Source organism: Lipotes vexillifer, unplaced genomic scaffold, assembly GCF_000442215.2.
Source record: "Lipotes vexillifer unplaced genomic scaffold, Lipotes_vexillifer_v1.1 scaffold806, whole genome shotgun sequence".
Classification (NCBI taxonomy): domain Eukaryota; kingdom Metazoa; phylum Chordata; class Mammalia; order Artiodactyla; family Lipotidae; genus Lipotes; species Lipotes vexillifer.
The window spans coordinates 215,988-243,328 of NW_006783439.1; the positions used below are offsets into that span (position 1 = coordinate 215,988).

The 27,341-nt window shown below is 42.0% G+C and overlaps 1 protein-coding gene across 1 annotated transcript in view; it reads left to right on the forward strand.

Moving 5' to 3' along the window:
• The window catches only part of GOLM1 (golgi membrane protein 1), a 52,421-nt gene extending 25,080 nt beyond the window's left edge, over positions 1-27,341 (forward strand). The window contains exons 4-10 of the mRNA XM_007456109.1: positions 4,606-4,660; positions 7,551-7,653; positions 14,240-14,369; positions 19,117-19,276; positions 19,949-20,218; positions 22,023-22,136; positions 27,251-27,341. Coding sequence (XP_007456171.1) covers positions 4,606-4,660; positions 7,551-7,653; positions 14,240-14,369; positions 19,117-19,276; positions 19,949-20,218; positions 22,023-22,136; positions 27,251-27,327 — 909 coding nt within the window. The 3' untranslated portion in view covers positions 27,328-27,341. The remainder of the gene's footprint in view (positions 1-4,605; positions 4,661-7,550; positions 7,654-14,239; positions 14,370-19,116; positions 19,277-19,948; positions 20,219-22,022; positions 22,137-27,250) is intronic.

Consider the following 27,341-nt stretch of genomic DNA (forward strand, 5'->3'; position numbering starts at 1 on the left):
CTCCCCTCCCCTCTTCTCCCCTCTTCCCCTTTCTTCTCCCCCTGCTTCCCTCATCTTCAAGTTGGACATCTTCCAGTTTAGAGTTTTTGTGTAGACATGTGTTCTCTTGGGGGTATACCTAGCAGTAGAATTACTGGGTCATATGATAACCGTTCAGCTTTTTGAGGAGCTGCCAAATTGTTTTCCATGGTGTCTGCACCATTTTACATTGTCCTCAACTGGGTCTGAGGGTTCCACGTTCTCCACATCCTTGTAGTAGTTATTTTCCTTTTGTTTGTTTGTTTTTCTTGTAGCCATTCTAGTGTTGTGAAGTGGTACCTTCTCATTTTGATTTGCATTTCTCTGATGACTAATGACGCTGAGCATCTTTCATGTACTTTTGGCCATTTGTGTATCTTCTTTGGGGAAATGTCTATTCAAACCCTTTGCTCACCTGTTTCTTTTACTTAATTTAATGTAACTGCTAGAGAATTTAAAATTCCCATATCTGACTGACACTATGTTTCCCTTGGGTAGCATTGCTTTGGGAGATTTTGAAATTGGTGAGGAGTAAAAAGAAAACTCCCATGCATACTTCATATTCTTCCCTTCATTCTTAACGTCATTCACCGGTCACAAAGGTTAAATTCTTTTTGAGGTTCATCTCCCAGAGCATTAACAGGAACGTCATTACAAAGAAGTTATCCAGGCACCTGATCGCCGGTGGGTTGACAAGGGCTAGATTGTTTGAAGGTCGTCTTTAGTAAGGCTTAAGATGGACCCACATCTTCAAAGCAGGTTGGTTATTTTAATGAGCCAAACAAACACATCAATAAAGGTCACCTTCTCTTTTCTATAACGTGATGAGCCTCACACTTCCAGTGAGCTTTTCAAAAGTTAGCATTTTAACAAATTTAGTCATTTGTGTCTTATTGAGCTTTTCAGAACATGATAATCGATTGTAGATTTATTGCTTTGGAAATTTACTATGACATGTTGAGGTTATTTTGTTAGGAATCTAATGGAGAAATAGTTTGATCAAATATACTTATTTCCTGCCTGGAATAGAATGATTATAATACATTTGTTTGTTGGTGATTCATTCCGAGGTGTTCTGAGCTTAGTGTCCAGTTAAACTCTGGTGGCACTTCGTTGTCTGCTGCTGAGAGTTTCCAGGGGACGGGTCACACACACCAGGAAGTACAACTCCCCCAGTCACTCTGCACCAAAATGCAAAAGTCAACTGGGTTGTTTAGAGTACAATATGTAATTCATTTTAAAATAATTTTGTTTAATGCAGGTGTTTTTTTCCTTTATATTGAACCCCCCAAAAAAGCTAGAAGTGTTTTCCTAAAAATGATTCAAGATTTTCAATAAATTTAAAACTGCATATATAAAGATCTTGCTGGCATTTTATGGTTCTTTTCTCATTTACTTACGTGGAGACTGTATTTTTCCATGCATCTTTAAGTAGGTGGGGGAAGATAACTAAAATGTATTTTGTTTGGAAGAATAAAGTCACATGGGAGACAGAAATATCTTCAGATGTTTCAAATTGCAGCAATTCCTAAGCCCTCAGGCAGTTGCAAACTCTAATAAGGAGTTTTTGGGTGGGGCTGAGGGGAATGAGTGGAGAAGGGGCAAGTAAGATTGCCATAATTGTTGTAGAAATGATTTGCCCAGGAGAGATCGGCTTTCGAGATTATCAGCATGTAATCATTTAAGTGCTTCTTTTATTTTTCCTTTATTATTTTTTTTACATCTTTATTGGAGTATAATTGCTTTACAATGGTGTGTTAGTTTCTGCTTTATAACAAAGTGAATCAGGTATACATATACATATGTTCCCATATCTCTTCCCTCTTGCGTCTCCCTCCCTTCCACCCTTCCTATCCCACCCCTCCAGGCGGTCACAAGGCACAGAGCTGATCTCCCTGTGCTATGCGGCTGCTTCCCACTAGTTATCTCTTTTACGTTTGGTAGTGTATATATGTCCATGCCACTCTCTTGCTTTGTCCCAGCTTACCCTTCCCCCTCCCCATATCCTCAAGTCTGTTCTCCAGTAGGTCTGTGTCTTTATTCCTGTCTTACCCCTAGGTTCTTCATGCCATTTTTTTTTCATAGATTCCATATATGTGTGTTAGCATACGGTATTTGTCTTTCTCTTTCTGACTTACTTCACTCTGTATGACAGACTCTAGGTCTATCCACCTCATTACAAATAGCTCAATTTCGTTTCTTTTTATGGCTGAGTAATATTCCATTGTATATATGTGCCACATCTTCTTTATCCATTCATCCGATGATGGACACTTAGGTTGTTTCCATCTCCGGGCTATTGTAAATAGAGCTGCAATGAACATTTTGGTACATGACTCTTTTTGAATTATGGTTTTCTCAGGGTATATGCCCAGTAGTGGGATTGCTGGGTCATATGGTAGTTCTATTTGTAGTTTTTTAAGGAACCTCCATACTGTTCTCCATAGTGGCTGAACCAATTCACATTCCCACCAGCAGTGCAAGAGTGTTCCCTTTTCTCCACACCCTCTCCAGCATTTATTGTTTCTAGATTTTTTGATGATGGCCATTCTGACTGGTGTGAGATGATATCTCATTGTAGTTTTGATTTACATATCTCTAATCCTTTTATTTTTCTGTTCTGTTTCAGCACTGTTGTTCAGAGGCAAGGTGGTTTTGATACCCATGCAAAGTGGAAATTAAAGTGTACAATTCAGTTGTGTTAAATATATTCATATTGTTGTGCTGCAAATGTCTGGAACTTTTTCGTCTTGCAACACTGAGACTCTACGCCCATTAAACCCTAGTCCATCCCCACCACTTACCCCTCCCCACCTCCGCTCCCCCACCCTTGGCAGCCACCTTTCTACTTCACGTTTTCATGATTCCATCTGCTTTAGACACTGCTTGTGAGTAGAATCATACAGTACTTGCCCATCTGTGCCTGGCTTAGCATGATGTCCTCAAGGTTCACCAGTGGTGTAGCATGTGACATTCTTTCTTTTTAAAGGCCATGTTCTATTCCACTGTATGTATATGCCACATTTTCTTTATCCATTCATCCGTTGAGGGACACCTGTGTTGCTTCAGTTCTTGACTAGTGTGAATAGTGCTGCTGTGAACATGGGTGCAGATATCTCTTCAAGATCCTGCTTTGTGTTCTTTTGAATATATACCCCAAAGTGGGACCGCTGTGTCTTAGGGCGATTTTTTGCCTTTGTAATTGAATGTGTGCAAACCTTTTCTGAGAGTAGCAGGACCTGTGAGCTGTGTGAATCTGATTCCCCGCTGGCCCACGCAGAATATCCATAAACACTCTTCTTGATGATCTCTCCATGAGAGATTAACTGTACAGGTAGTATCACTGTGACTTCTTTCCTGTTGTGCCAGGAAATGTTCCACATGCTCAGACCTCCTGAAATAAACACCAGAATCATTTGGCCAGATTTCACAGCTAGGCATTCACCCCTAGAAACACCTTCCTCCAGAAAGCTCCATCCAGGACGGAGGGCCGGACGGAGAGGCCCAAGAGGAAACAGAGGCACAGAAGGGTGAAGGCGGCGTGGTTGTCATTGTTCTCCTTTACCCAGGAATGAGACAGCAGCCTGTCTCCAAGTTACGGCCAGCAGGTTGACAAAACCTTTTTGATTATGACACAGTAAGAAACTTCCATGTTATGGCCCAGTATGCACCTCTGTGTGTGTGTCCAGAGAATATCACTTACCTGTGTGGTGCGTGTTGGTATTTAACGTTCCGGTCCCCTCTTCAGGTGCTTGTTTGCTTTTGCACCGGGTACAGTCACGGGATCGTTGTCCTGCTGGGGTTCACACCACGCTTTGGCAAGTATGCAGTAAGGAAGAGTTCCGTGTCTGGGGCAGGCCTGCCGGGCTTGGGCTTGGGCTCTGCCTGTTTGCTCTTGAGAAGGCCACGTGACCTTGAGTCTTTAAAGCCAGCTGTGCCTCAATTTCCTGTCCCCTACAGTGGGATCATATTGTGCCCCCTCACACAGCTGGTGTGAAAAGCCATGGGGCCATGGATGTGGGGTGCCCAGAGCGGCACCTGGCCCCATGCTCACTTTTCTTACTTTTTACTGTTGTTCACTGTTATCCCGAGGCCTGTGTTGCTGCTTCCTCCTCTGTTGTCAGCATTCCCAGCTTTGTGTAACTAACTGGGAGTTAGTTCCTCTCTATCCTTGGAGCTCGCAGGGTCTGGATAGAAGGAAGAACGTCAGAAGTTAAAATGGATCAGGAAGCTTTGCAGGCGGAGCGGTCGCTGAACCTCCGTTTCTTTTCCCCATCAGCCAGGCTGGAACTCAGTTTGCCTTCTGACTGAGACAGGGCTGCACCTGGGCTACCCCAGAGAAAGGCCGGAGTTGCTGCTTCAGCCGGTGCGGAGCTGAAACAGGGCCGGGGAGTTGCCCGCCCCTTGCTCGGGTCACAGGCGGGTGCTGGGACACAGGTGCTTATCCCTCCCCAGGCGCAGAGGGCTCACAGCCCAGCGTGGGAGGGGGGCCGCTCCCCACCCTTTCTTCCACAAGCGCAATCTCGTCAGGGCTCTTCTGAGTTGTCAGGTTGCCAGTGTTTCATTATGTGATTATCTTCCTTGCAGGCAGTTTTAGTGAATAACATCACCACCAGCGAGAGGCTCATCAGAACCTTGCAAGGTGAGTTCGACTCCCCCCAGACATCAGGCCTCTTAGGAGAAACCCACCTTTCCTCTGTCCTTTTCTAGGGTCGTTTAGTGCAATCTAATGATGGGTGGTATTACAAGTCATTGGGTAATCTTTACTCTTTTTGCCTAACTATGTTTCCTTAAAGAGCTTTTCCTTTTATAAGTTTACTGAATACATTGCAAGCTGTTACGTAGAGAATTCAGATTCTCATTTTTTGATACATTAAGAAATATATGTGTGTGTGATCTATTTTATATATATATATATATATATATATATATATATATATATATGGTACATGTATGCTCTCTTTTCATTAGGTCACCCAGAAATCAGATTTCCTTCATGAAATTTATATAAAAATGATCCAGCCTATTTTAATTCCATTTTCTAGCTACTCTTATTCAATTTGGCAGCCAAGGTTTTTCTTTGGGCCCTTCTGAAGCCGCCGGGGGAGGCAGGGATGGGGTGAAGCCCCTCTGTGAGGTGTGACCGGAGGGGTCACAGGGTCCAGTGCAGTCTAAGAACCTGATGATAGGAGCACTGGGGCCTCTGATCCCTGACCTGACCCTAGTCTCACCTTTGCCCCTAGTTAAACTCCATCAGTGCCCTCAGCCTCAGTTTCCACCTCTAAGGAGGGAAGGTCAGTCTAGAACTGGGCTGTCCAGAATTGTAGCCACAAGCCCCCTGTGGCCAGCGAACATTTGAAATGTGGCTCATGGGACAGAAGAACTGGATTTTTAATTTTTGTTTAATTTTCAGCAATTTAAATTTAAAACTGATACTTGACTCAGTTATTGGGAAACTTAAGTATCTTTGGGACAACTTGGGTATACCGATATCCTTTGTAACTGTGAATTTTATGAAATCTAAATTCAGATCAAGAATTCCCAATTCCTGTTTAACATCTGAATTGAGATGTGCTATAACTGTAAAATACACACCAGGTTTCAAAGACTTAGTATGAAAAAAAGAATATAAAATGTCTCATTCATAATTTCTTACATTAATTCTATGTTGCCATGGTAATATTTTGGATCTGTTGGGTTAAATGAAATATATTATTAAAATTAATTTCACCTGGTTTTATTTACTTTTTAAAAATGTGGTTGCTAGTAAATTTTAAGTGACCTGTGTGGTTTATAATATTATAGTTCTATTTGGCAGTGCTGGTCTAGAATTCTAGTTCCAGATCAGCTTCTAAGAATATTAGTAGGGGAAACTCAGAGATTCACTGTTTAAATGGGTTGCTTGACTGCCAGGGGCTTCTCAGAGCTGATGATCTGCTGGTCAGTCCTCAAGTAGGGCACAACAGCCTGCAGCCTTTGCTGTACTTAGTATTTTTAAACAGCTTTAATCAGGTGTAATTGACATACAGTAAACTACACATATTTAAATTGCACAGTGTGACATAAGTTTTGACGTAAACGTACAGTTGAAGAAACCACCACAAAATCAACACAGTGAACAGATCTATTACCCCAAGAAGTTTCTTTGTGCCCTTTGGTAATCCTCCCCAGGCCCCTCTGATCTGCTTTCCATCCCTCTAGATGAGTTTGTAATTTTTATAATTTTGTATACATGGAATCAGACGGCATATACCCTTTTTCATCTGGCTTCTTTGATGTGCATAATTATTTTGAAATTCATCTGTTCTGTTATGGCTGCCATAGTTCATTCCTTTTTATTGCTGAGTAGTATTCCATTGCCCCATGCTCAGTTTGATTATAGAATTTTTTTTTTAAGTTAGGTCTGTTGAAGTATAATTTACACACGATAAAGTTTACCCATTTGCAGTGTACCTTTCTGTGTGTTTTGACACATGCGCCGTCCCCTGGATACCAGAGTCAAGACACAGCTCGTGTCCGTCACTCCAGGAAGCCCCACCCACACCTGCCCTCACCTCAGCCTCAGGCACCCAGCGACCAGTTGTCCACCCCTGTAGTTTTGTCTTTTCGAGCATGGCATATAAATAAGTGCTTTTGAGATGGATCCCTGTTGCTCTGTGTATCAGCAGTTCATCGAATCCTTCACTTTTATTTATTTGATCCCCCCCCGTCCTGCCCCCCAGAGAGCCTTGTAGGTCTAGGGTTGTGAGGACAGACCTTGGGGAAACTCAGGTGTCTGTCCAGGGCTGTGTTTCAGGCCCTCGTTGCTGCCCTCGGCCCGTTCTGGTGTCCCCTTTGTGGCAGCTTTTCCTTCTACCCCCCAGCTTGGCTCTTGGTCAGTGAGCTGCTGCTTTTTTTCTACAGAGCTTTTCCGAGCCAAGTCATCAGGGCAGCAGTGATGTGGCTGATGGATTTCCTCAAAGAAAGCTGTTGTTTCCCAGATAGGAGGGTCAGGTGACTAAGTGCACATGGGGCCTCAGAGAATAACTGGGCTGTGACCAAATGACAGGATGCTGGCAGGTAGCCTAGTAGCTGAGAACAGGGGGTGCAGCAGGAGTGGCTGCTTATCTGACTGGATGTCGAAATTAGTGTTTCACAGATCGAGGGATCCGTCTTCTGGGGGCAGGAGACACAGTGGCGTGTGTGCCCTTATGGGACAGTTCAAGGTTTATGATGTCTAGGAGAGAGATAGGTGGATAGAACCTCCTGGTGCATTGTAAGGGTTGCAGGTCACAAAGGAGATTTAGGAGAGATGTGTGAAAAGGAATCAAGGTGCTGGTTCCCATAGGATCGCACATCTTCTGGGCTGCTTCCAGGGCTGGGGTGGGGAGGCTTCTGGGGAGGGGCCGTGCTCTCATCCCTTCCTCTTTCCCCTCCTTATTCTGTTGGTGCCACGGCCCATTGTGTTCCCGTGGTGGGTTTTGGTGTGTCTGCTGTTGTCAGGCTGGCCATGCTGGTGCCCTGTGTGATTTCGTGTCCTCCTCTCGGTTTAGACCAGTTAAAGGCCCTGCAGAAGAATTACGGCAGGCTGCAGCAGGATGTCCTTCAGTTTCAGAAGAACCAGACCAACCTGGAGAGGAAGTTCTCCTACGACCTGTAAGTGTGTCCACATCAAGTGTGTGCCACTCGGGGGGCTGACGTGTTTTAAGCAGAGGGCAGTGGACGGGGTGCAGCATAGTCTCCACTGGCCTTTTCTGTTACAGAGCATATAGGTCTCTGAGGAAAAGGTTCAGTCCCTTCTAGGAGTCATGTCCTTTAGACATAATGTATTTTATTTTTTAAGTGTCAGCAGTGCTTCGGAAAGCCCTGGAGAAGTGTTAGCCAGTGGGCTCCTCATACAAGAGGGCAGTTCTCCTCAGCAAGAAATGACTTAACTCAATATACCTTAAAAGTGCAGGTGTGCTGGTTAAATCAATAATCTAAAGCCTTTAAAAATGTGTTCCAAAAGTGCTCAGAAGTGACCTAAGTCAAACTCATAGACTAAAAGGAGTTTGGTATAATATTAATATAATTTATCACTGGGTGTTGGCATTGTGGGCATTTTGTTTTCTTGAGACGTTTAAGTGTCTTTCCAAATTTCTGCAGTGAGAATGGAGTACTTTTATTTTTTTTTAGCTTTATTGAAGTATGATTGACAAATAATCATTGCATGTATTTAAGGCATAAAAACATAATGTTTTGATATACCTATACATTGTGAAATGATACCCCCAGTGAAGCTAATTAACCATCCATAGTCTCCCATCTTTACCTTTTTTTTTTGTCTGTGGTGAGAACACTTGAGATCCACTCTCTTAGCAAATTGCAAGTACAAAACACATTATTATTAACTGTAGTCACCACGCTGTACGTTAGATCTCTAGCGTATGGTTAGGACAATCTGTTTTAAGCTGATGACTTTAGTCACATACAAAAACTCTACACTTTACATATCAGAGTCCTTCTGTGGTCAAAACAAAGCAATAAACTTTTTAAAAGTTTGGCTGAACCCATTAGTAAGATAGTAAAAACCAGTTTAGAGGGTAGCAAATAAAGTTGTAGTCTATGTATTTTTCTCCTATTTTCTTCATAGCAACAGTATAACTCAAGCACAGGAACTTTGGGATTCTGAGACAACCAGCTCCCCTAACTCCACCCTCTTTTTTCTTTGACTTACTTCTATTTAGTCCATGTCCAAGTTCATATAGAGTTTTTACATAATTGGAGTTGCCATTAAATTTTTTAATCATTTTTTTACTTTCTTGCATTATGTGTATTTAAAAATCCATTTTGTTTCCAAATATTAAATACTGCATAATGTGGAGGTACCAAATTCAATTCACCATTTCCCAGTTGGATATTTAGGTTAATTCTAAGTTTTGGTTATTATACATTAGCCTGACATCAATACATATAACTTTTAAAAGTTATTATTTTGGATTATTTCCTTCTAAAAAAGACTGGATTGTAGGTTTACTGTGTCAGTTGGTATAAATCGCCAAATTGCCTTCTGAAAGGATTTTAGCCATCTGGTCAACAGCAGTGTAGGTGACCTCACACCTACTCATAAGAATTCTGATGTCTTTCCACTCACCATAATATCTTTCTGATCACTTTAAAACTAAATACTACTAAAACCAGGAAGCCTCAAATACATAAATATGCAAAGGACATGTGCAAACAATGCAAAGGAAATGTCATTAGAAAACATGCATATGGAACCTTCTTCAGCTAGGCCAGTGGCTCTAAGTGGGTGGCAGTTTTGCTACCAGGAGACCTTGGGCAATGTCCCAAGACATTGTTGGTTGTCACAACTCAGAGGAGGTGTTACTGGCATATCGTGGGTAGAGGACAGAGATGCTGCTACATCCTGCAAAGCACAGGGCTGCTCCCACAACAGAGTGTTTATCTGGCCCAGGGCACCAACAGTGCCGAGTTGAGAAGCGCCGAGTTAGGCTGGTAGTCACTGGAAAGCATTCAGACCAAAGTGAAGTGCTCCAGTCTTCTTATTCATCCTTGAAAGATACCTTAACACACATATTTCCCTTCCATTGATTGAAATACAAGAAGCCGTTAATGGCCTCACTTGATAAATGCTGACCCAGAAGATTTTGACCTAGCTGGAAATCGGCCAGGGCCCAGTGACAAGGAGGGCGGCTCTGCTCCCATATAGGAGTGTTCAGAGAGGCAGTGAGCAGAATTCTCAAACCTGGTGGCCATGTGTGCAGGATGCACTCTTTTTCTCTCAGGAAGTTGATAGGTAAATTGAAAAAGCTGACTGACTGCATCTGTTTTACTAGTTGTGCCCAAAACCTTGTACCAGATAGAGGATGCTTCCCATCCTATATCTGATGTGTATAAAATGTTGAAAGCTGGAATGAGTTAGGTTTTCTTAACTTTCTCTGGTTATAGACCCTTTTTGAGAATTTGATGAAAGGTGTAGACTCCTTGTTAGCAGTTTTATAAATGGATATATACACAAAGTTGCATGTTCAATTTGAGGAACCGCTGAAGCATACCTGCATGCCCTCTTCATTATGTTTCCTTAGGCTCCTCTTGGCTATGACAGTTTCTCAAGCTTTCCTTACTTTTTATGGTCTGGATTTTTTTTTTATTAGTTTTGAGGAGTACTGGTCAGGTATTTTGTAGAATGTCCTTCAGTTGGGATTTATCAGATATTTTTCTCGTGGTGAAACTGGGGCAACACATTTTTGAGAGGAAGGTCACAGAGGTAAAGTGCCATTCTCATGGATTCACATCAAGCGTACGTGCTATCAGGATGACTTATCACTGTTGATCACCTGATTGAGGTAATGTTTATCAGTTTTTTTCACTATAAAGTTACTCTGTTTTTTCTCCCTTTATGCTATCATCTTTGGAAGAAATTCACCACGCTTAGGCTACACTTAAAGATTGCGAATTTATGCTCCACTTCCCCAAGGATGGAGTGTCTGCACAGATCATTTGGAATTTTCCTGCACAGGAGATTTGACTCTTCTTATCTATCTGTCTAATTATTTATATCAGTATGGATTCATGAATATTTTGGGTTATAATCTAATACTGTCTTATTTATTTTTTCTTTTGCTTACATTTTTTCCAGCTTTTGCCATTGGGAACTCTTTCAGTTGATTCCTTTATCCAATTGACATATCCCTGATATTGTGGTTTTGGTCCCCCACCGCTTTTAAAATTACTTTTTTATACTCTGGCACCAAAAGATGCTTCAGACTCATTTTCATATATTTCCTTGTCCCAGTCCTAGAATCAACCAATCAACCATTTCTCCAAGGAGCCCTTGTTCTTTTTATTGGAGAATGGTATTAGAAACCAAGATCTGGGTACTAGGTGTGTTTGTTGCTACTAGGGTGTCATTGCTGCTAGGCTCTCTCAGATGACAGAGCAAGAGATATATGTGTGTGTATACTAACTTGTGTTATATATAGATACTGATTATTTCTATATGTATTCATCTGTATCTAAATTAAACCAAACATGAATTTGTACTGCTGTCCCCAACTCTAATCCATTTACATTAACATAATAGTATGTAATTGGTTATGTTCTCAACGTGGGACACTATTCAATTTTTTTATCAATGTTTTGTGACTCAAAACACTTTTTAAAATTTATTTTCTTTTACTTTTGTGGCTGTGTTGGTTCTTAGTTGCAGCATGCGGGATCTTCGTTGAGGCATGTGGGATCTTTCATTGCAGTGTGGGCTCTTTGTTGTGGTGCGCAGGCTTCTCTCTAGTTGTGGCGTGTGGATTTTCTCTCTCTAGTTGTGGCGCACGGGCTCCAGTGCGCGTGGGCTCTGTAGTTTGTGGCACGTGGGCTCTCTTGTTGAGGCGCATGGGCTTAGTTGCCCTGCGGCATGTGGGATCTTAGTTCCCTGACCAGGGATCGAACCTGCGTCCCCTGCATTGGAAGGTGGATGCTTTACCACTGGACCAGGGAAGTCACTGTGTCTCAAAACATTTTGAAACTGCCTGTGGCAAAGACCGGTCAATGCTTATCCAAATCCATTCATCTTTTTGCCCAGCAAAACTACTGGGCAAATTCCCTGCAGTTAGGTATGGCCAAATGAATTAAGTTCTGGCCAGTGGGGAAAGGAAATCATGGGGTGGGACTTACAGGAACACTTCTGAGAATAAGGACAGTCCACTGCACATCCCTTTCCTTTACCTTTTCTCCTCCCTCCTTCCTGCTCCCTGGGCTTCACACAAGATGGCTGGACCACTCGCAGCTATCCTGGATCATGAGGTAATCATGGGGATGGAAACCAGTGTTAGGATATTGAAACAGCAAGAGAAGCCTGAATTTTTGATGACTCAGAGCTGCCATACTAACCCTGGATTTCTTTTATGTGAGGAAAAAATAAACTGCTATTTTTTGGCCTTTTTGTTTCACCTAGCCAAACCCGATGCTAACTTATATACTTTTTGAAAGCGCCTTTAAATGTTGTTTCTTAAACTAGATCATTTTCATCAATGCTCATCTATTACCCCAAAAAAAGACTTCTTTGGAAAGGCCATTTAGAATTGAGTCCTAAACAATAAGGAGCAGAGAAAGGAGATCAGGAGATGTTAGGAAAAGAGAACCTGGGGAGCCCAGAGTGATCTGGGCAAGGCAGATAGTATCATACGGTCACGGAGGGGAGTGAGTACGAGTAGTATCTTGAGGATGGGCTTGAAAGTGACTAGTTACGTGGACCTTGCTGGGAATATCTTCTCTTTCACAGATTCTGATGATGTAAATGTTAGGTCTTTTGTAATAGTCACACAGGTCCGTGAAGCTGTGTCCTTTCTCTTTCCCCAGTCTGTTTTCTCTCTGTGTTTAGATTGGGCAATGTCTGTTGTTCTGTCTTCCAGTTCATTGATTCTTTCCTTCTCTGAGTTTAAAAATTTTGGTTATTGCATTAAATTTCCATTTGGTTCTTCTTTATATCTTCCCTTTCTTTGCTAAGACTTGCTGTTTCTTTGCTGAGACTATTTAGTTTTTCATTTCTGTCAAGCATGTTTTAATTACTCATTGAAACATTTTTCTGGTGGCTGCTTTAAAGTCTTTGTCAGATCATCTTAACTTCTCTGTCATGTTGATTTGGTATCTGTTGATTGTCTCTTTTTGTTCAATTTAAAACCTTCCTGGTTCTTCATATGATGAATGAATGATCTTTGATTGAAACCTCTGGGCAGTGGTGGTGAAAGCCCTGGCTCTTCATTGACGTCCTCTCATGCCACCACCTGGGGAGAGGGAGGGGGACCTCATTAGTGTCAGATGGGGATGGAAATGCAGGCTTCCCATGTAATCTCCAGTGACACCACTGTGTTGTTCTAGATCCTAAGGTCCCTAGCCAGTCTGCCTTCGTCTCTCCATCTTTCAGAGTCTTCTTATGTTTGTTTTATTTATTTATTGTTTTAAATGTTTAATTCTCATGGCAGACAGTCACCTACCCCACCCTACTTCTTCTTCTTTTTTTTTTTTTTGGCTGCACCATACGGCATGTGGGATCTTAGATCCCAGACCAGGGATTGATCCTGCACCCCCTGCATTGGAAGTGCGGAGTCTTAACCACTGGACCGCCAGCGAAGTCCTTGTTTAAATGTAATGTCCAGAGTTCTAGTTGTGCTTAGTGGAGGAAGAGTGAAAAATACATCTATCCCATCTTCCCGGAGTAGAAGTCCAGTTCACATTGGACACTACCCAGAGGTAGCACAAACCCCACATGTTATGGGGCTCAGTCCCACAAGACTGCCCCTACTTTGGACACTAGTCAGAAGTTCTCGGTGGCCCCAGACCACCTGTTCTTTTTGCCTGGGTAGCTACAAATTCAGGCCTTCCCCAGCCCCCTCAGGAGCAATAATTCTCTAGAACTCAGGAAAGTCCTAAACTTACAATTGCAGTTTTATTATAAAGGATACAACTCAGGAATAGCTAAATGGTAGAGGCTCATAAGGCAAGGTCTGGGGTGGAGGTAGGGGGCAGGCAGGAACTTCTGTTGGAGGTGGGGTGCCACCTTTCTGGTTCAGATATGTTCACCAAACAGGAAGCTCGCCAAGTCTCATAGTCCAGGATGTTTATCTGAGGTTTTTATTACATAGGCGTGACTGATTGAGTCGCTGGCCACGTGTTTGAACTCAATCTCTAGTCTCTCCCTGCTTCCGGAAAAATGGGGCTGTAAGTTCCAGCCCTCTAATCATATGGTTGGTTCCCCTGGCCGCCAGCCCCCATCCTAAAGCTATGTTGGCTCCTCCTAGTAAGTCAACTCATTAGCATAAACTCAGGTATGGTCTGCAGGGGGCCCATTATGTATAACAGAAGACACTCCTGTTACTCAGGAAATTCCAAGTGTTTTAGGAGCTCTGTGCAATACTTGGGGACAAAGACCACATTTTTTTTTTATTATGCCACAGATTATATTTTAAAAATTTGTTTTTTCTAACCAGTGAAGTTCACTTATTTTACAACAGTGTGACATATTTTTTTGTAACTTTCAATTAACTCCAGTTTTCTTGTCATTTAATACCAGAAAACACATTTGTTGCCCTGCCTGTGTCCTCTTCAGATAAAGTGCGGGAAGCAGGAAAGAGATGAGCTGTGTCTCATGGGGAAGTGGATTTCACTGTCAGAGCAGCGACAGACTTGCTATATAGACACATCTGTAAATAGCTGTCCTTTCATTTGCTTGCTTTCACCTTCACAGGACTCAGTGCATCAATCAGATGAAAGAGGTGAAGGAGCAGTGTGAAGAGCGAATAGAAGAAGTCACCAAAAAGGGAAATGAGGCTGTAGCTTCCAGAGACCTGAGTGAACAAAAGGGCCAAAGCCAGCAGGTAATCCTGGCTTTTTTCTGCCGAGGATCTCCCAAAGGTCTTCCTACCCTCTCTTCAGGCATTTTCTTCCTTCATCTGCTCTCTGACTCGCTCTAGTTCCCTGACACACAACAGCCTGGTCCCGAGACGCAGGGTCTCTGGCGGAGCATGCTGGCCTCCAGACCTGGTCCCCGTGCTCTGGGCCATAAGGCGATTGCTTCATTTAAAGCTCACAGCCACCCTGGGAGAGAGTTGTTGTTGTTTTCTTGTTTGGAGGGCTCTGAGGCCCATGGAGGTGGCTAGAAACTGTCCCAAGGTCATAGTACCCGGTCAGTGATGGAGCTGATCAGAGCACGTGCTATCAGGCTGCTGCTTGTGAAAGCACAGCCCATGAAAATGCTGCTCACAGCCTTCTGGAGATGTTGGTTTGTTTTAAATATAGCACTTTTATTGAGATATAATTCAGCTACCATATAGTTCACCTATATACTATTTATAATTCAGTGGGTTTTAGTATATTCACAAAGTTGTGCAGTCATCATCACAGACAATTTTAGAACATTTTCATTACCCCAAAAGAAATCCCATACCCATTAGCTCACTCCCCTTTTACCCCCAGTCTCTGGAGCCTGAGACAACCTCTGATCTATTTTCTCTGCAGATTTGCCTTATCTGGATATTTCATATCAGTGGAATCATACTGGTTTTCACATAGCATAATGCTTTCAGGATTCATCCATGTTGTAGCATGTATGAGTACTTCCTTTTTATGGCTGAATAATATTCCATTGTATGGCTATACCACATTTTGTTTATTCATTGGTCAGTTGATGGGCATTTGGGTTATTTCCACTTTTTGGCTACTGTGAATAATGCTGCTGTGAACATTCATGCACACATTTTTGTGTGAATGTAAGCTTTCATTTCTCTTAGGTATACTGTATACCTAGGAGTAGCATTGCTGGGTCATATGGTAACTCAACTCTCCTTAGTGTATTGAGAAACTGCCATACTGTGTCTGAAAGTGATCATACTCTTTGACATTCCTACCAGCAGTTTATGGGGGTACCAGTTTCTTTACATCCTTGCCAACTCTTGTTATTATCTGTCTTTTTCACTATAACCATCCTAGTAGGTGTGCAGTGGTATCTCATTGTGGTTTTGATTTGCATTTCCCTAATAACTGATGATTTTGAGCATCTTTTCATATGCTGTATTGGCTGTTGGTATATCCTCTTTGGAGAAATGTCTGTTTGTATCCTTTGTCCATTTTGAAATTGAGTTATTTTTATTATTTAGTTGTAAGAGTTCTTTATATATTCATATAAAGATATTGGATATATGATTTGCACATATTTTTTCCCATTCTTTTCACTTTCTTGATAGTGTTCATTGAAGCACAAAAAAGTTTTTAATTTTCATTATGTCTAGTTTATTTTTTCTTTTGTTGCTTGTTCTGTTGGTATCATGTCTAAAACCGCTTTGCCTAATCCAGCATCCTGAAGATTTATTCCTGTATTTTCTTCTGAGACTTTTATACTCGTTAGTATTTAGTTCTTACATTTAGTCCTATGATTCATTTTGAGTTAATTTAATTTTTGTATATGGTGTGAGCTAATGGTCCAACTTTATTATTTTGCATGTGGATATCCAGTTGTCTCAACACCATCTGTTGAAAAAAAACTATTCTTTTCCCCACTGAGTTGCCTTGGCATCCTTGTCAAAAAAATCAGTTTACTGTAAATATGAGGGTTTATTTTTAGACTCTTGGTTCTGTTCCATTGATCTCTTTTTCTGTCCTTATGTCCATACTACACAGTCTTGATTACTGTATCTTTGTAGTAAGCTTTGAAATAAGCAGCTTTAACTGCTCCAACTTTGTTCTTCTTTTTCAAGATTGTTTTGGCTATTCTGCACTGGTTGACTTTCTGTATGAATTTTTGGATCCGCTTGTCAATGTCTTCAACAAAGCCAGGTGGGATTTTGACAGAGATTACATTGTCTGTACGTCAGTTTGGGAAATGTTGCCATCTTAACAACATCCAGTCTTCTGTTGTGTGAATGTGGGGTGTCTTTCCACTTAAGTCCTTTAAAAGTCTTTTTGAATAATATTTTGTAATTTTCAGAAGTCTTGCACTTCTTTTGTACAATTTATTTCTAAGTATTTTTTGATGCTATTATAAATGGAATTGTTTTCTTAATTTTATTTTCGAACTGCTTATTGCTAGTGTGTAGAAATACAATTCATTTTTTATATTGATCTTGTATCTTTCAACCTTGCTGAACTTGTTTATTAGTTTGAATAGTATTTTTTTTTGATTTCTTAGGATTTTCTTTATTAGGATTATGTCATCTAAAAATGGTTTTACATCTTCCTTTCCGATCTGGATGCCTTTTATTTCTTCTTATTGCTTAATATCCCTGCCTAGAACCTCCAGTATAATGTTAAATAGAGTGGTGAGGATAGACATCTTTGTCTTGTCCTTGATCACAGAGGGAAAGCATTAAGTCTTTCACCATTAAGTCTGATATTAGCTGTGCAGGCATACCTCGTTTTATTGTGCTTCACAGATATTTGTGTTTTTTTACAAATTGAAGGATTGTGGTAACCCTGTGTTGAGCAAATAATACTGGCTCCATGTTTTCCAGTTTGCTCACTTCATGTCTCTGTGTCACATTTTGGTAATTCTCATAATATTTCAACCTTTTTCATTATTACGTTTGTTACGGTAATCTGTGATCAGGGGTCTTTGATGTTACTATTGTAATTGTTTTGGCCTTTTTTAAGCAATAAAGTATTTTTTAATTAAGGTAGTACATTTTTTGGACATAATGCTATTGCATACTTAATGGACTACAGTATAGTGTAAACATAACTTTTATAGGCACTGGGAAACCAAAAAATTGGCATTACTCTCTTTATTTGCGATATTCACTTTATTGCAGTGGTCTGGAACCAAACCTGCGATGTCTTCAAGTATGCCTATATATTTTTCATAGATGCACATTATCAAGTTGAGGTAGTTCCCCTCTATCCTTATTTTTTTGCGGTACGCGGGCCTCTCACTGCTGCAGCCTCTCCCGCCGCGGAGCACAGGCTCTGGACGCACAGGCCCAGAGGCCATGGCTCACGGGCCCAGCCGCTCCACAGCATGTGGGATCCTCCTGGACCGGGGCACGAACCCGTGTCCCCTGCATCGGCAGGCGGACTCCCAACCACTGCGCCACCAGGGCAGCCCTCCCCTCTATTCTTAATTTGTTGAGTGTTTTTATCAAGAAGAGCTGTTGGATTTTGCCAATGTTTTTCCTGCATTGAGATGATCATGTGTTTTTGTCCTTTATGCTATTGACATGGTATTACATTAATTGATTTTTTAGATGTTAAACTAACCTTGCATTGCTGGGAGAAATCCTACTTGGCCATGGTGTATAATCCTTTTGTATGTTGCTTGATTTGACTTGCTAGAACTTTGTTGATGATTTGGGGGTCTATATTCATTATTAGGTCTACAGTTTTATTTTCTTGTTTTTCTCTGGCTTTGGTATCATGGTAATTACTGGGCTCATAGAATGAGTTGGGAAGTATTCTTTCCTCTTCTGTTTTTTGGAAGAGTTTGTGAAGATTTAGAATTAAACGTTTGGTAGAAGTCACCAGTGAAGCCATCTGGAACTGGGCTTTTGTGGGGCGGGATTTTTAAATTTCTACTTCAGTCTCTTGTTATAAGTCTGCTCAGATTTTCTACTTCTTCTTGAATCAGTTTTGGTAGAGGGTGTGTTTTCCTAGGAACTTGTCTGTTTCAGCTAAGTTATCAAACTTGTTGGCAAACAATTGTTCTTAGTATTTCCTTATCATAAAACTTTTTTGTGTAAGGTTGGTAGTGTTATCCTCTTTCATTTTTGATTTTAGTAATTTGAGTTTTTTTTATTCTCAGTTCATCTAGGTAAAGCATTGTCAATTTTTTTCATCTTTCAAAGAACTAACTTTGGGTTTCACTGATTTTCTTTCTTTTCTTTCCCATATGTCATTAATTCCTGATCTAATCTTTATTATGTGCCTCCTTGCTTTAGGTTTAGTTTGCTCTCCTTTTTCAAGTATCTTAAGGTGAGAGATTAGGTTGTTAATTTGAGATGTATCTTTTTCCTTGAGATAGGCCTGTAAATGTCCCTCTTAGTACTGCTTTAACTGCCTTCCAGAAGTTTGATGTGTTTTGTTTTTCATTTTTCTCTAAGGTATTTTCTAATTTTCCTTGTGATTTCTTTGGCCCATTGGTTATTTAGGAGTATGTTATCTAATTTCCACATATTTGTGAATTTCTCAAAAAATTTCATTCCTGTCATTGATTTATAATTTCATTCCATTGTGACTGGAGACCATACATTGTATGATTTCAACATTTAAAACCTGTTGAGGTTTGTTTTGTGGCCTAGCATCTGTCTGTCCTGGAGAAGAATGTATTTTGCTCTAGTTGGGTTGGGTGCTCTACAGATGACTGTTCAGGTGGTTTGTCATGTTGTTCAAGTCCTCTCTTTCCTTATTGATCTTCTGCTTGTTAATACATTATTAAAAGGTAATTCTGGGAGATGTGGACCCAGCCTCAGATCTTCTGCTTTATGCCAGGTGGTAGGGCATGACTGGGGTAGAGTATGGCATTCCTCAGGGTTTCCATGTTCGTATTCATCAGAAAGGTGTAGTGGGTCCATTGCATTGCTCAGCGTTGTTGAAGGTTTATGGTCATGGAGCCCCTGGCTGCCTGTGCTCCTGTTTCAGCTCCAAGCCCCCAGTGAGCCCCAGCCCAGGCCGCAGGAAGCAGGCCTGTCCCAGGCAGAGGTGCCACAAGCAAGAGGGAACATGCTCAGCAACAGCGAGCCCCAGACACCAGTCCCCAGTTCTGAGGTGGCTTTGGATTTGAAGAAACAAGGCGAGAAAGGTAAGTAAAGCTTGGCAATGACACGTTTAAGCCCTCTTCAGGGTCCCGTGCCAATAGAAAGCATAGCAGTGGGTCATGCCCTCCAGTCCACACAAATACACAGGGCAGAGTGTGCTGCTGGAGGCTGGTGGGGACTCGGTAATGGGGCTGCAGGTGGCAGGTGAGTGTCTCTCTGGCACCTGGACTTGGGGCCACGGGCTTTTTCTCTGCCTTACTGATGTCTCACATTGTAAACTAAGTGCCTAGTTCTTTGGCAGCTCTGTAAAGGAAGGTCCAGGCAGAGCCTTTATTCAGGACAGTTGTGGGACTGTGGGATTAAGGGGACGTGGCTGAGTCCTAGGCAGCTGTCGTTGGCTCCCAAGCACTCGTCTTAAATAGGACGATCAGGTAACCTCAGCAGTGCAGCCTCCTCCACTCGCAGGGTGTCTCTGTGAGCCAGATCACTTAGTCTGAATTTTTTTTTCTAAGCCATTTCCTCTTTCTGGTGGTTCTGAAGATGAGCTGCAGGCATAGAGAGGCCTGGAGTCTGCTGAGGCCACAAAAGAAATGAACCACCTGCCCCATCGGTCCACAGTCCTTGGGAAGGCTCTGGGAATTGAGTGGTACGAGGGTTTCTGGTTTTGTCTTAATTAATTGCTAGTGAGGTCACAGCTAACTATGTTCTGTGCACAGAGGGAACCAAGGAGATTCAGGTCGTCAGCAAAGAGGAGCTTCAGAGTAACGGCCTGGGGCTGTCGAAGGAGCCGGGGCGAGAGCAGAATGTGGAAGAAGACAGACGTGTGGGTGGAAAAGGCCGTGGAGAACCCGGAGAACTGGGCCAAACCCCACAGGTGCCAGCTGCCCTATTGGCAAGCCAGGAGAATCAGGAGATGGAGAGCCTTGAGCGGGACCAGCTCGTCATCCCCGACGGGCAAGAGGAGGAGCGGGATGCCGATGAGGAAGGTGGGTGAGATTGTCCACCCGGCACCCGCATCCTCAGCCTCCTTCCTGACGCGGGATGGGCAGCCATGAAGATTCCCAAACACCAGGTCACCGTTTGGTGGTTCGTTTTGTCTGTTTTGTATGCGCTGTCCAGCAGGAGGCAGGACAGAAAAGCCGTCACTCCCAGCACTTGGAACTTTTAGAAATAATATTCACAGGGAGCCTAGGGGGCTTTCCAGGTGGAAGACCTTGGGACGGGAGCTGAGCATCGAGCACACATAGGTCTCCTGCCAGGTGGACCCCACGCCTCACCTTTGTTGCTGCACTTCCTCATGCGGCATCACCAGCAGTGCCTGGCGAGCAGATGGAGGAAGGAGGGACGGAAGGATTGGCTAGACGGAGTTTCATGCACGTTTGGGCCTTGCAGAAAAGTGACGTGGGACTCCCACCTTTCTGGTTTGGTTGACTTTTCTCTTTCTTAAAGAAAAGTGTGGGAAACTGAGATTAGCAGAATATTCTGGGATGTATTTTGGTCCCTGAAAGATGGGGAAAATTTCAATCCTAGCTAAGCCAGGAGTGCTTAGACAGAAGACACCTGTGTTCTGAGCCTGATCGAGTGACAGAAGTTGGGGAATGTACTTATTTGCAGAAGTAACCCTGATTCCATTTAAATCTTAATTTTCACTCAAGCTTCTGACGAGTGTGTTCTCACAAGTTTTCAGTTAAAGAATTTGGGGAAAAAAAGAAAAAGGTAAACTCTGGTGGCTGATCAGATTGGCACTCAAGTTTCAGACCATTCAGTAGTTGGTCGTCAAGTGCAACCGCTACCAGTAGGCCTGAGATACTGCTGGGGCTGTATGTCACACCTCGTCCTAGGTCAGCAGTAATGGTCTGATCAGTAGAATAAAGCTACAGGGCACACAGGCCTGGGCTTTGTTTCCACTTCAGGCAGTGAGTGCAGGGAAATAGAACTAGAGCTGCGTTTTCCAGGCACACTTTTTTTTTTTTTTTTGCGGTACGCGGGCCTCTCACTTGTGGCTTCTCCCGTTGAGGAGCACAGGCTCCGGACGCGCAGGCTCATCGGCCATGGCTCGTGGGCCCAGCCGCTCCGTGGCATGTGGGATCCTCCTGGACCGGGGTGCAAACCCGTGTCCCCTGCATCGGCAGGTGGACTCTCAACCACTGCGCCACCAGGGAAGCCCCAGGCACACTTTTTTAACAAAAGATTTTATTTATACCTATATACAGATATAAAATGTTTACATTAAACCCTGTGAGTATGTTTCTTGAATGCATTCTGTCCCAATCTTCTTTTCTGGTTGCTCTTCTCTTCAGGGATGAATGCGGTGATGAATGATCTAATTCTGTGAAAATTTTATCCTTTGGCTCACAGTAGCCACTCCATTTCCTTCTCTTGGGGCAGTGAACCCTTCTAAGGAGATGGCTGCCATTAACCAGCAACCCATAGTTTCTGAAAACAGTGGTGCCTTCCTTTAACCTTGAGTTGATTGTCTCTTTAAAAAACTGGGAGTTTGGTTTGGTGAGCTAGTTACCCCGTTTCCAGCCTGGGTTATAGCCCTCTATTTAGGGCCATATTTTGTATAGATTCAGAATTGGAGTGGGGCATACAAAAGTAGAGAACTCCTGCATGGTATTTGCCCTGGAAGCAAGCACATAACGTCCCTGTCATTTCCTGAGAGGAAGCAAAAAGATCTGATTGTTAAACCAGGACTGGGACAACCCCAGTACCTGGGCTCTGGTGTTCCTATGGCATCGAGAGAGAAAATGATGTAGCTTATGTTTTATGGCTCTGCTAATTTTATAGGGAGAAACCAGCAAAAACTGGGAGCAGAGGATGACTACAACATGGATGAAAATGAGGCAGAATCTGAAACAGACAAGCAGGCAGCCCTTGCGGGGAATGACAGAAACGGAAATGGTAATTAACAGTGGTGGTGGGGTCATTTCATTCATTTCTGTTTTGTGGTCCTTCACTTTTGCAGTGACTGTACACCAAATCCCAACAATAATAGTGTAAATAATCCATCATTAGAAGACTCTGTTTTCTTCAGAAGCCTTTGAGTGTAGGGGCAGTGGAGGGAGGTGAAGGGTTGAAAAGGCCACGATGAAGACCTGTCAGAAAGTCTGCATATATGATGTGGGGCTCAAGCCCTCAGGAATCAGTGAGGATTTGTCTTCAGTGACATTTAGGGATTTCCCAGCAAAATGATAGTTCACTGCTTCGTTACTCCACAGCACCAGTTGAAAAGCCCTGATACACACACACAGCTTCCAGGCAGCTGTTTATAGTAGCACTTTGTGTTATTGTTATTTTGAATCTTTGAGGAGTCCAGGCCAGCAGACGATCAGATTCTGGATCTGTCTGCCTCTTGTGACTGGATTCAGGTTGAACATTCTATAGGTGCAGTTGTGTTCCTCTGGCTTCCCACCAGGAGGCACGGAATGGCAGGTTGATCCTTGGTTAAGGTGGTGCCCACCAGGTCTCTCCGTTGCAAAGGTCCATAGTCCCTGTGTAATACATTGTCTAGAGGGGGATGCTTTGAAATAGTATGGCTTTACCATCCATTGAAAACCGTTGTCTAAATAATAACTCCTCACATTTATTAACTGCCGTTCTTTAAGGACCCCCCACCCCTGACGTGTACACATGTGAGCGTGCGCGCGTGCACACACATATACACACACACTCTCTCTCTCTCTCTCTCTCTCTCTCTCTCTCTCTCTCTGTCTTCCCCCCTTGTTTTAGTATCACTGTGGACTCAAGGTTTCCTTTTTCGAAATTCATTTTTCCATCAGACTCTTGGTGTTTCTTTCTGTTTCTAAGAGCTTTTTATATGCTGGGGAGGTTGGCCTTTATCTGTGACTTAAGCTGCAAATACTGCCTGGCAGTGTGTCTTGGTTTTGCTTATGTTTTTTGCCATGTGAAAGTTTCAAAAATTTTTGTCTTTTCTTTTATTGCCTCTAGATATTGAGTCATAGTTTTATCATCTAGACTTGAAAGGAATTCACCCATGTTTTTGTTCAGTATGCTGTCAAATTTTTCTTTTGGTTCCATTGTGAAATAAAACAGATTCACAAAACCACACGTAACAAGTGAGTTTTTAGAAGGTAAACACGTTGTAACTGCCCCCTGCCTCCCTGGTCAAGAAATAGAACTTGGGGGGTCCTCCTGAGGCTCCTTCTCTGTTGCTTGTCCTGTCCCAGCACCTTCCCTCCCTGTACTAGAAATGCCTATCCTGCCTGACCTTTCCATTCGGCATTTTCTTGAATTTCTTTATGGGTTTGTCACTCAAGTGGGCATCCCTGGACACCATAGTTTAGTCTTGCCTGTTTTCTTAAATTTGATGTCTTTAAGTCTCTGAGTCTCCAGGTTCCCCCTCCATTCCTTTCTCTTTTTTTGTTTACAGTCTGTTAAAGAGCCATAGCTGTTTGACCTGGAATTTCCCACCATCTGGATAGTGCTGAATGTGTATTCATGGTTCGGTGTGGTGTATTCTTCTTTCTTCCCTATTTCCTGCAGATCACCAGCTGATATCTAGGTGGTATTTTAATTCAACTGTTCCTATTTCATTTCTTAATTGGAATATTTTATAAACAGATGTCAGTGGTATTGTTCATATAGCATAGGCAGGATAAATGCTTCTCCTAAGCATTGGTAATTTTCACAGTAAGGAATTATTTCCTCTCATCTTCTGAAGGTGACCATTTAAAAAATATAAACTTGAGGATTTAAACCTTTCTGACAGGTTTCACTCAGTTGCATTTATTATCCTTTTTGAAGTTCACATTGTCCCATCTTCTTTGGCCAGTGGGGTCTTCCCCACTTTCATCTGAACCTTTTGGTTCTTTTGTCCCTGTCCTGCTCAGCCACTGCTTCACTCCACACAGTGCTTTTTCTCTATGAGGGGCTCTACCTAGGAAGGACCCAGGAAGGAGCCTGTTTCAGAGGGAGCCTCCACCAGCTCCTTTGTCTTTACCATGGACACTCTGTGGTCACTTGCTGTGGGAGTAGCAGAAACACTGCCACTTCCACCTGCAGGTCTCCCACTGGCCCAGGTACTTTCTGGTGTAAACCTGTTGGCTGTTAGGGCTTGTTGTTCTTAGGTCCATCTGATGCTCCATTGCTTCCCTCTGTTTTCTTTCGATGCCCCTATCCTATGGGTCGCTGTCCATGATTTGTTTTTAACCGTTTGTATTTGGGGGGTCTGCGGGACTCCTTGTCATCTAGTTTTGTTCTAAATGTTCTCCAGTTTTTGAGTTTTTAAATTTAGTTGCTTTATGTAGGGACTCTGAGAGATTCAAAAACTACACCACTGTTTCTACCATCTTTCCAGAATCCTCCTCTGCTTTCTTATTTTACATTTAGATCCCTTGATTCATTTGAATCGTTTCAGATGTATTCAGGTGAATGGCACACGGTGTGGGTCCAATTTTCGTTTTCCAAAGGTGTTTCCAATTGGCCCAACACCATCTTAATTCACCGTCTCAAAGTTAGTGATTTGAGGTGCTACCGTCATCAAACACTAAATTTTTATATGTACTTGGTCCTAATTTTTGATTTTCTATTTTTGTTCCATTGGTTTGTCTCTTAATTTGCAGTGTACCACATTACTCTTAACAGCTTTTTTAAAAAACGTATGTGGCAAGTTGAGTTCCTCTGGAAAATCCCTGCCAACATCTCTTTGAATAATGCTTTTTATTTTTGATTCCTTCTTGAATTCAGATTAGAAGTATATTAGATCTTCTCAGTCTATTTGTGTCTTACCCTCTTTTTCATATTTTGCATTTCTGCCTTTCTGATGTGTTGAGAATTATTTCCTCAGAATATCTTCCAGTTCAAAAATTTTTCCTTCAGCTATGCCTTATCTGTTCTTTAATTTTTCATTTCTAAACTTTCTACTTGGCCATTCTTTATGGGCCCTTATTCCTTGCTCATGTTTTCAAACATCTTTTATTTCTCTATCAGGGTTGTTTCATATTTTCCAGTTGCAATATCTGAAAAACTTTGTGGGTGTTTCTATTTTGTTTCTGCAGGCTCTCCTCGATCCCTTGTTTTCTTGTTGTGTTTTGTGCTTAACTGTGAGCTACTGCTTTCCTTGGAACTTTATCTGTGGGAAGTCTTTGAGGACTGAGTCACAGTTGTATTGGATTAGAGAAGGTCGTTTGCCTCTGCCAGTCTCAAGGAGGGAACTACAAACTCACAACCCCTTCAGTAAAGTAGATTGTCGTCTTCAGGGATTTTTTTTTTTTTTTGGACCACATGGAAAAATGTGAGTTCAAAGTATATACCTGTACAATTATCTCATGCAGTTAAGAATCCCGCACTCCACACACTAGGCTCTCTTGCTGTCCCCCTTTCATTGCAAGTTTATTTCCTGTTACCTTTAAGCCAAGGATGTGAACCTTTGGGGTTTCAGCTTTATATGGGCATCCGCTTCTTGACTCCCCACCTTGACGGGAGCCCTTGTCTTTAGGGCTTGTCCTCCTGCACCTTTTGAAGTTGTGAAGGGAGAAGCCGAGAGTCTTCAGGCTTCAGCAGAAGTCCTCAGGGAAAAAGCTGGCATTGATGCTTATTACCTTCAGGAGTTGATACTCCCACTTCAGTTTTGGCCTCAGATTCCTCCTTTTAGTGTCATTCATAGGCAATGCATTTTCATGTTTAGTTTAATTAAAATTTTTTTTCACTTTTCATTTTGAAATAATTTAGAGTTAAAAAAAACTAGTAAGAATTTCCATATATCCCTCCATCCAGGTCCCCCAAATGTTAATATCTTATGTAACCACAGTACAATTATCAAAATGAAGAAATTAATACTGATATAATGCTGTATCTATAGACATTATTCAAATTTCTTGAATTGTCCAACTAATATCCCTTTTCTGGTCCAAGATCTAATCTAGAATCATACACTGCATTTAGCATTGTACTTAGTGTCTTTTAACCTGGAACCTTCTGTCTTTATCATTTATATCACTGATAATTTTTGAAGTGTTCTGGCCAGTTGTTTGGTAGAAAGCTGTTTAACAATGCATCCTTAAAAAATATCTTTCATATTTTATCCAGCATGTCACTCACTACAGTTGGTTGTTTGGGGTTTCTAAAATTGGAAGTCTTAAGTTGATTTTTAAATTATTTTCAGAGACTCTTTAGGTAATTTTTTTTTAATGCAAAAGTTGAACACATTAGGAGTCAGAATTTTGAACAGATACAAGTTAGATGTGTGACTTTGCAGTGAAGCCTTGGGATCATTCATCCCTTATACCCAGGTGTCCTTGTAAGGATTTGACCTTGTACCTGCTAAGACTTTAAACAAATTGAGGAGTTTGACAAAGGAAAGAAGCTAAATGTTCTGTCAGCTCTTTTAAGAAAGAATTTTAAGTTGAAATCATTTTAAAATTATGTCATCAACATAGTTTGACCCTGCTTGCTCCAGGGAGAATTAGAAGAAAGAGGCATTAGCTCCAACTTTATTAGAGAACTTAAGGCAGTCGTTTATTTAATAAAATTGTCAACCATTTAACGTGCAGTAGTTGTAAATGAGGATCTTGCTTTTAGGTTTTATTTGTGATGTGTCTTTTTATGTCCTTTGTGTATCAAAGGATAGAGTAAGGAGGCTGGAAGCCATGTCTAGACATCAGCTCTGTAATGAGAGCTTTGGCGTCACGAAAGCTGACCTAAGTTGCGAATGGCTTTTAGGAGGCAGTGTGCTTGCGGCTAGAGGTGTAGGAACAGAGATTCAGGCAACCCACGAGGTTCATGATCATGTCAAAAGTTCCATGAGAGTACATTTTATATTGTCCATTTGACAGGATGTGATTTCACTCTTTCACACAATTACGGAGTTTTTAGATGGTTTAGCTATCTTGTCCTTGATTAGCAGTGCAATTCCACATTGTAATGTTACTGTGGGAGATACAGTCCTCTTTATGACACAGCTTCTAGACATTTATGTCCAATGGGACCTGCCTGGGCTGGGTTTCTCAAAATGTTTAATACTAGAACATTATGTTGTTGTTGTTTTCCTTTTTTAGTTCTTAACGCTGAAAATCAGAAAGGAGGCACAATAAATTTACTAGAACGGCGAGAAAAGAGGAATCACACACTCTGAATCAAACTGGAATC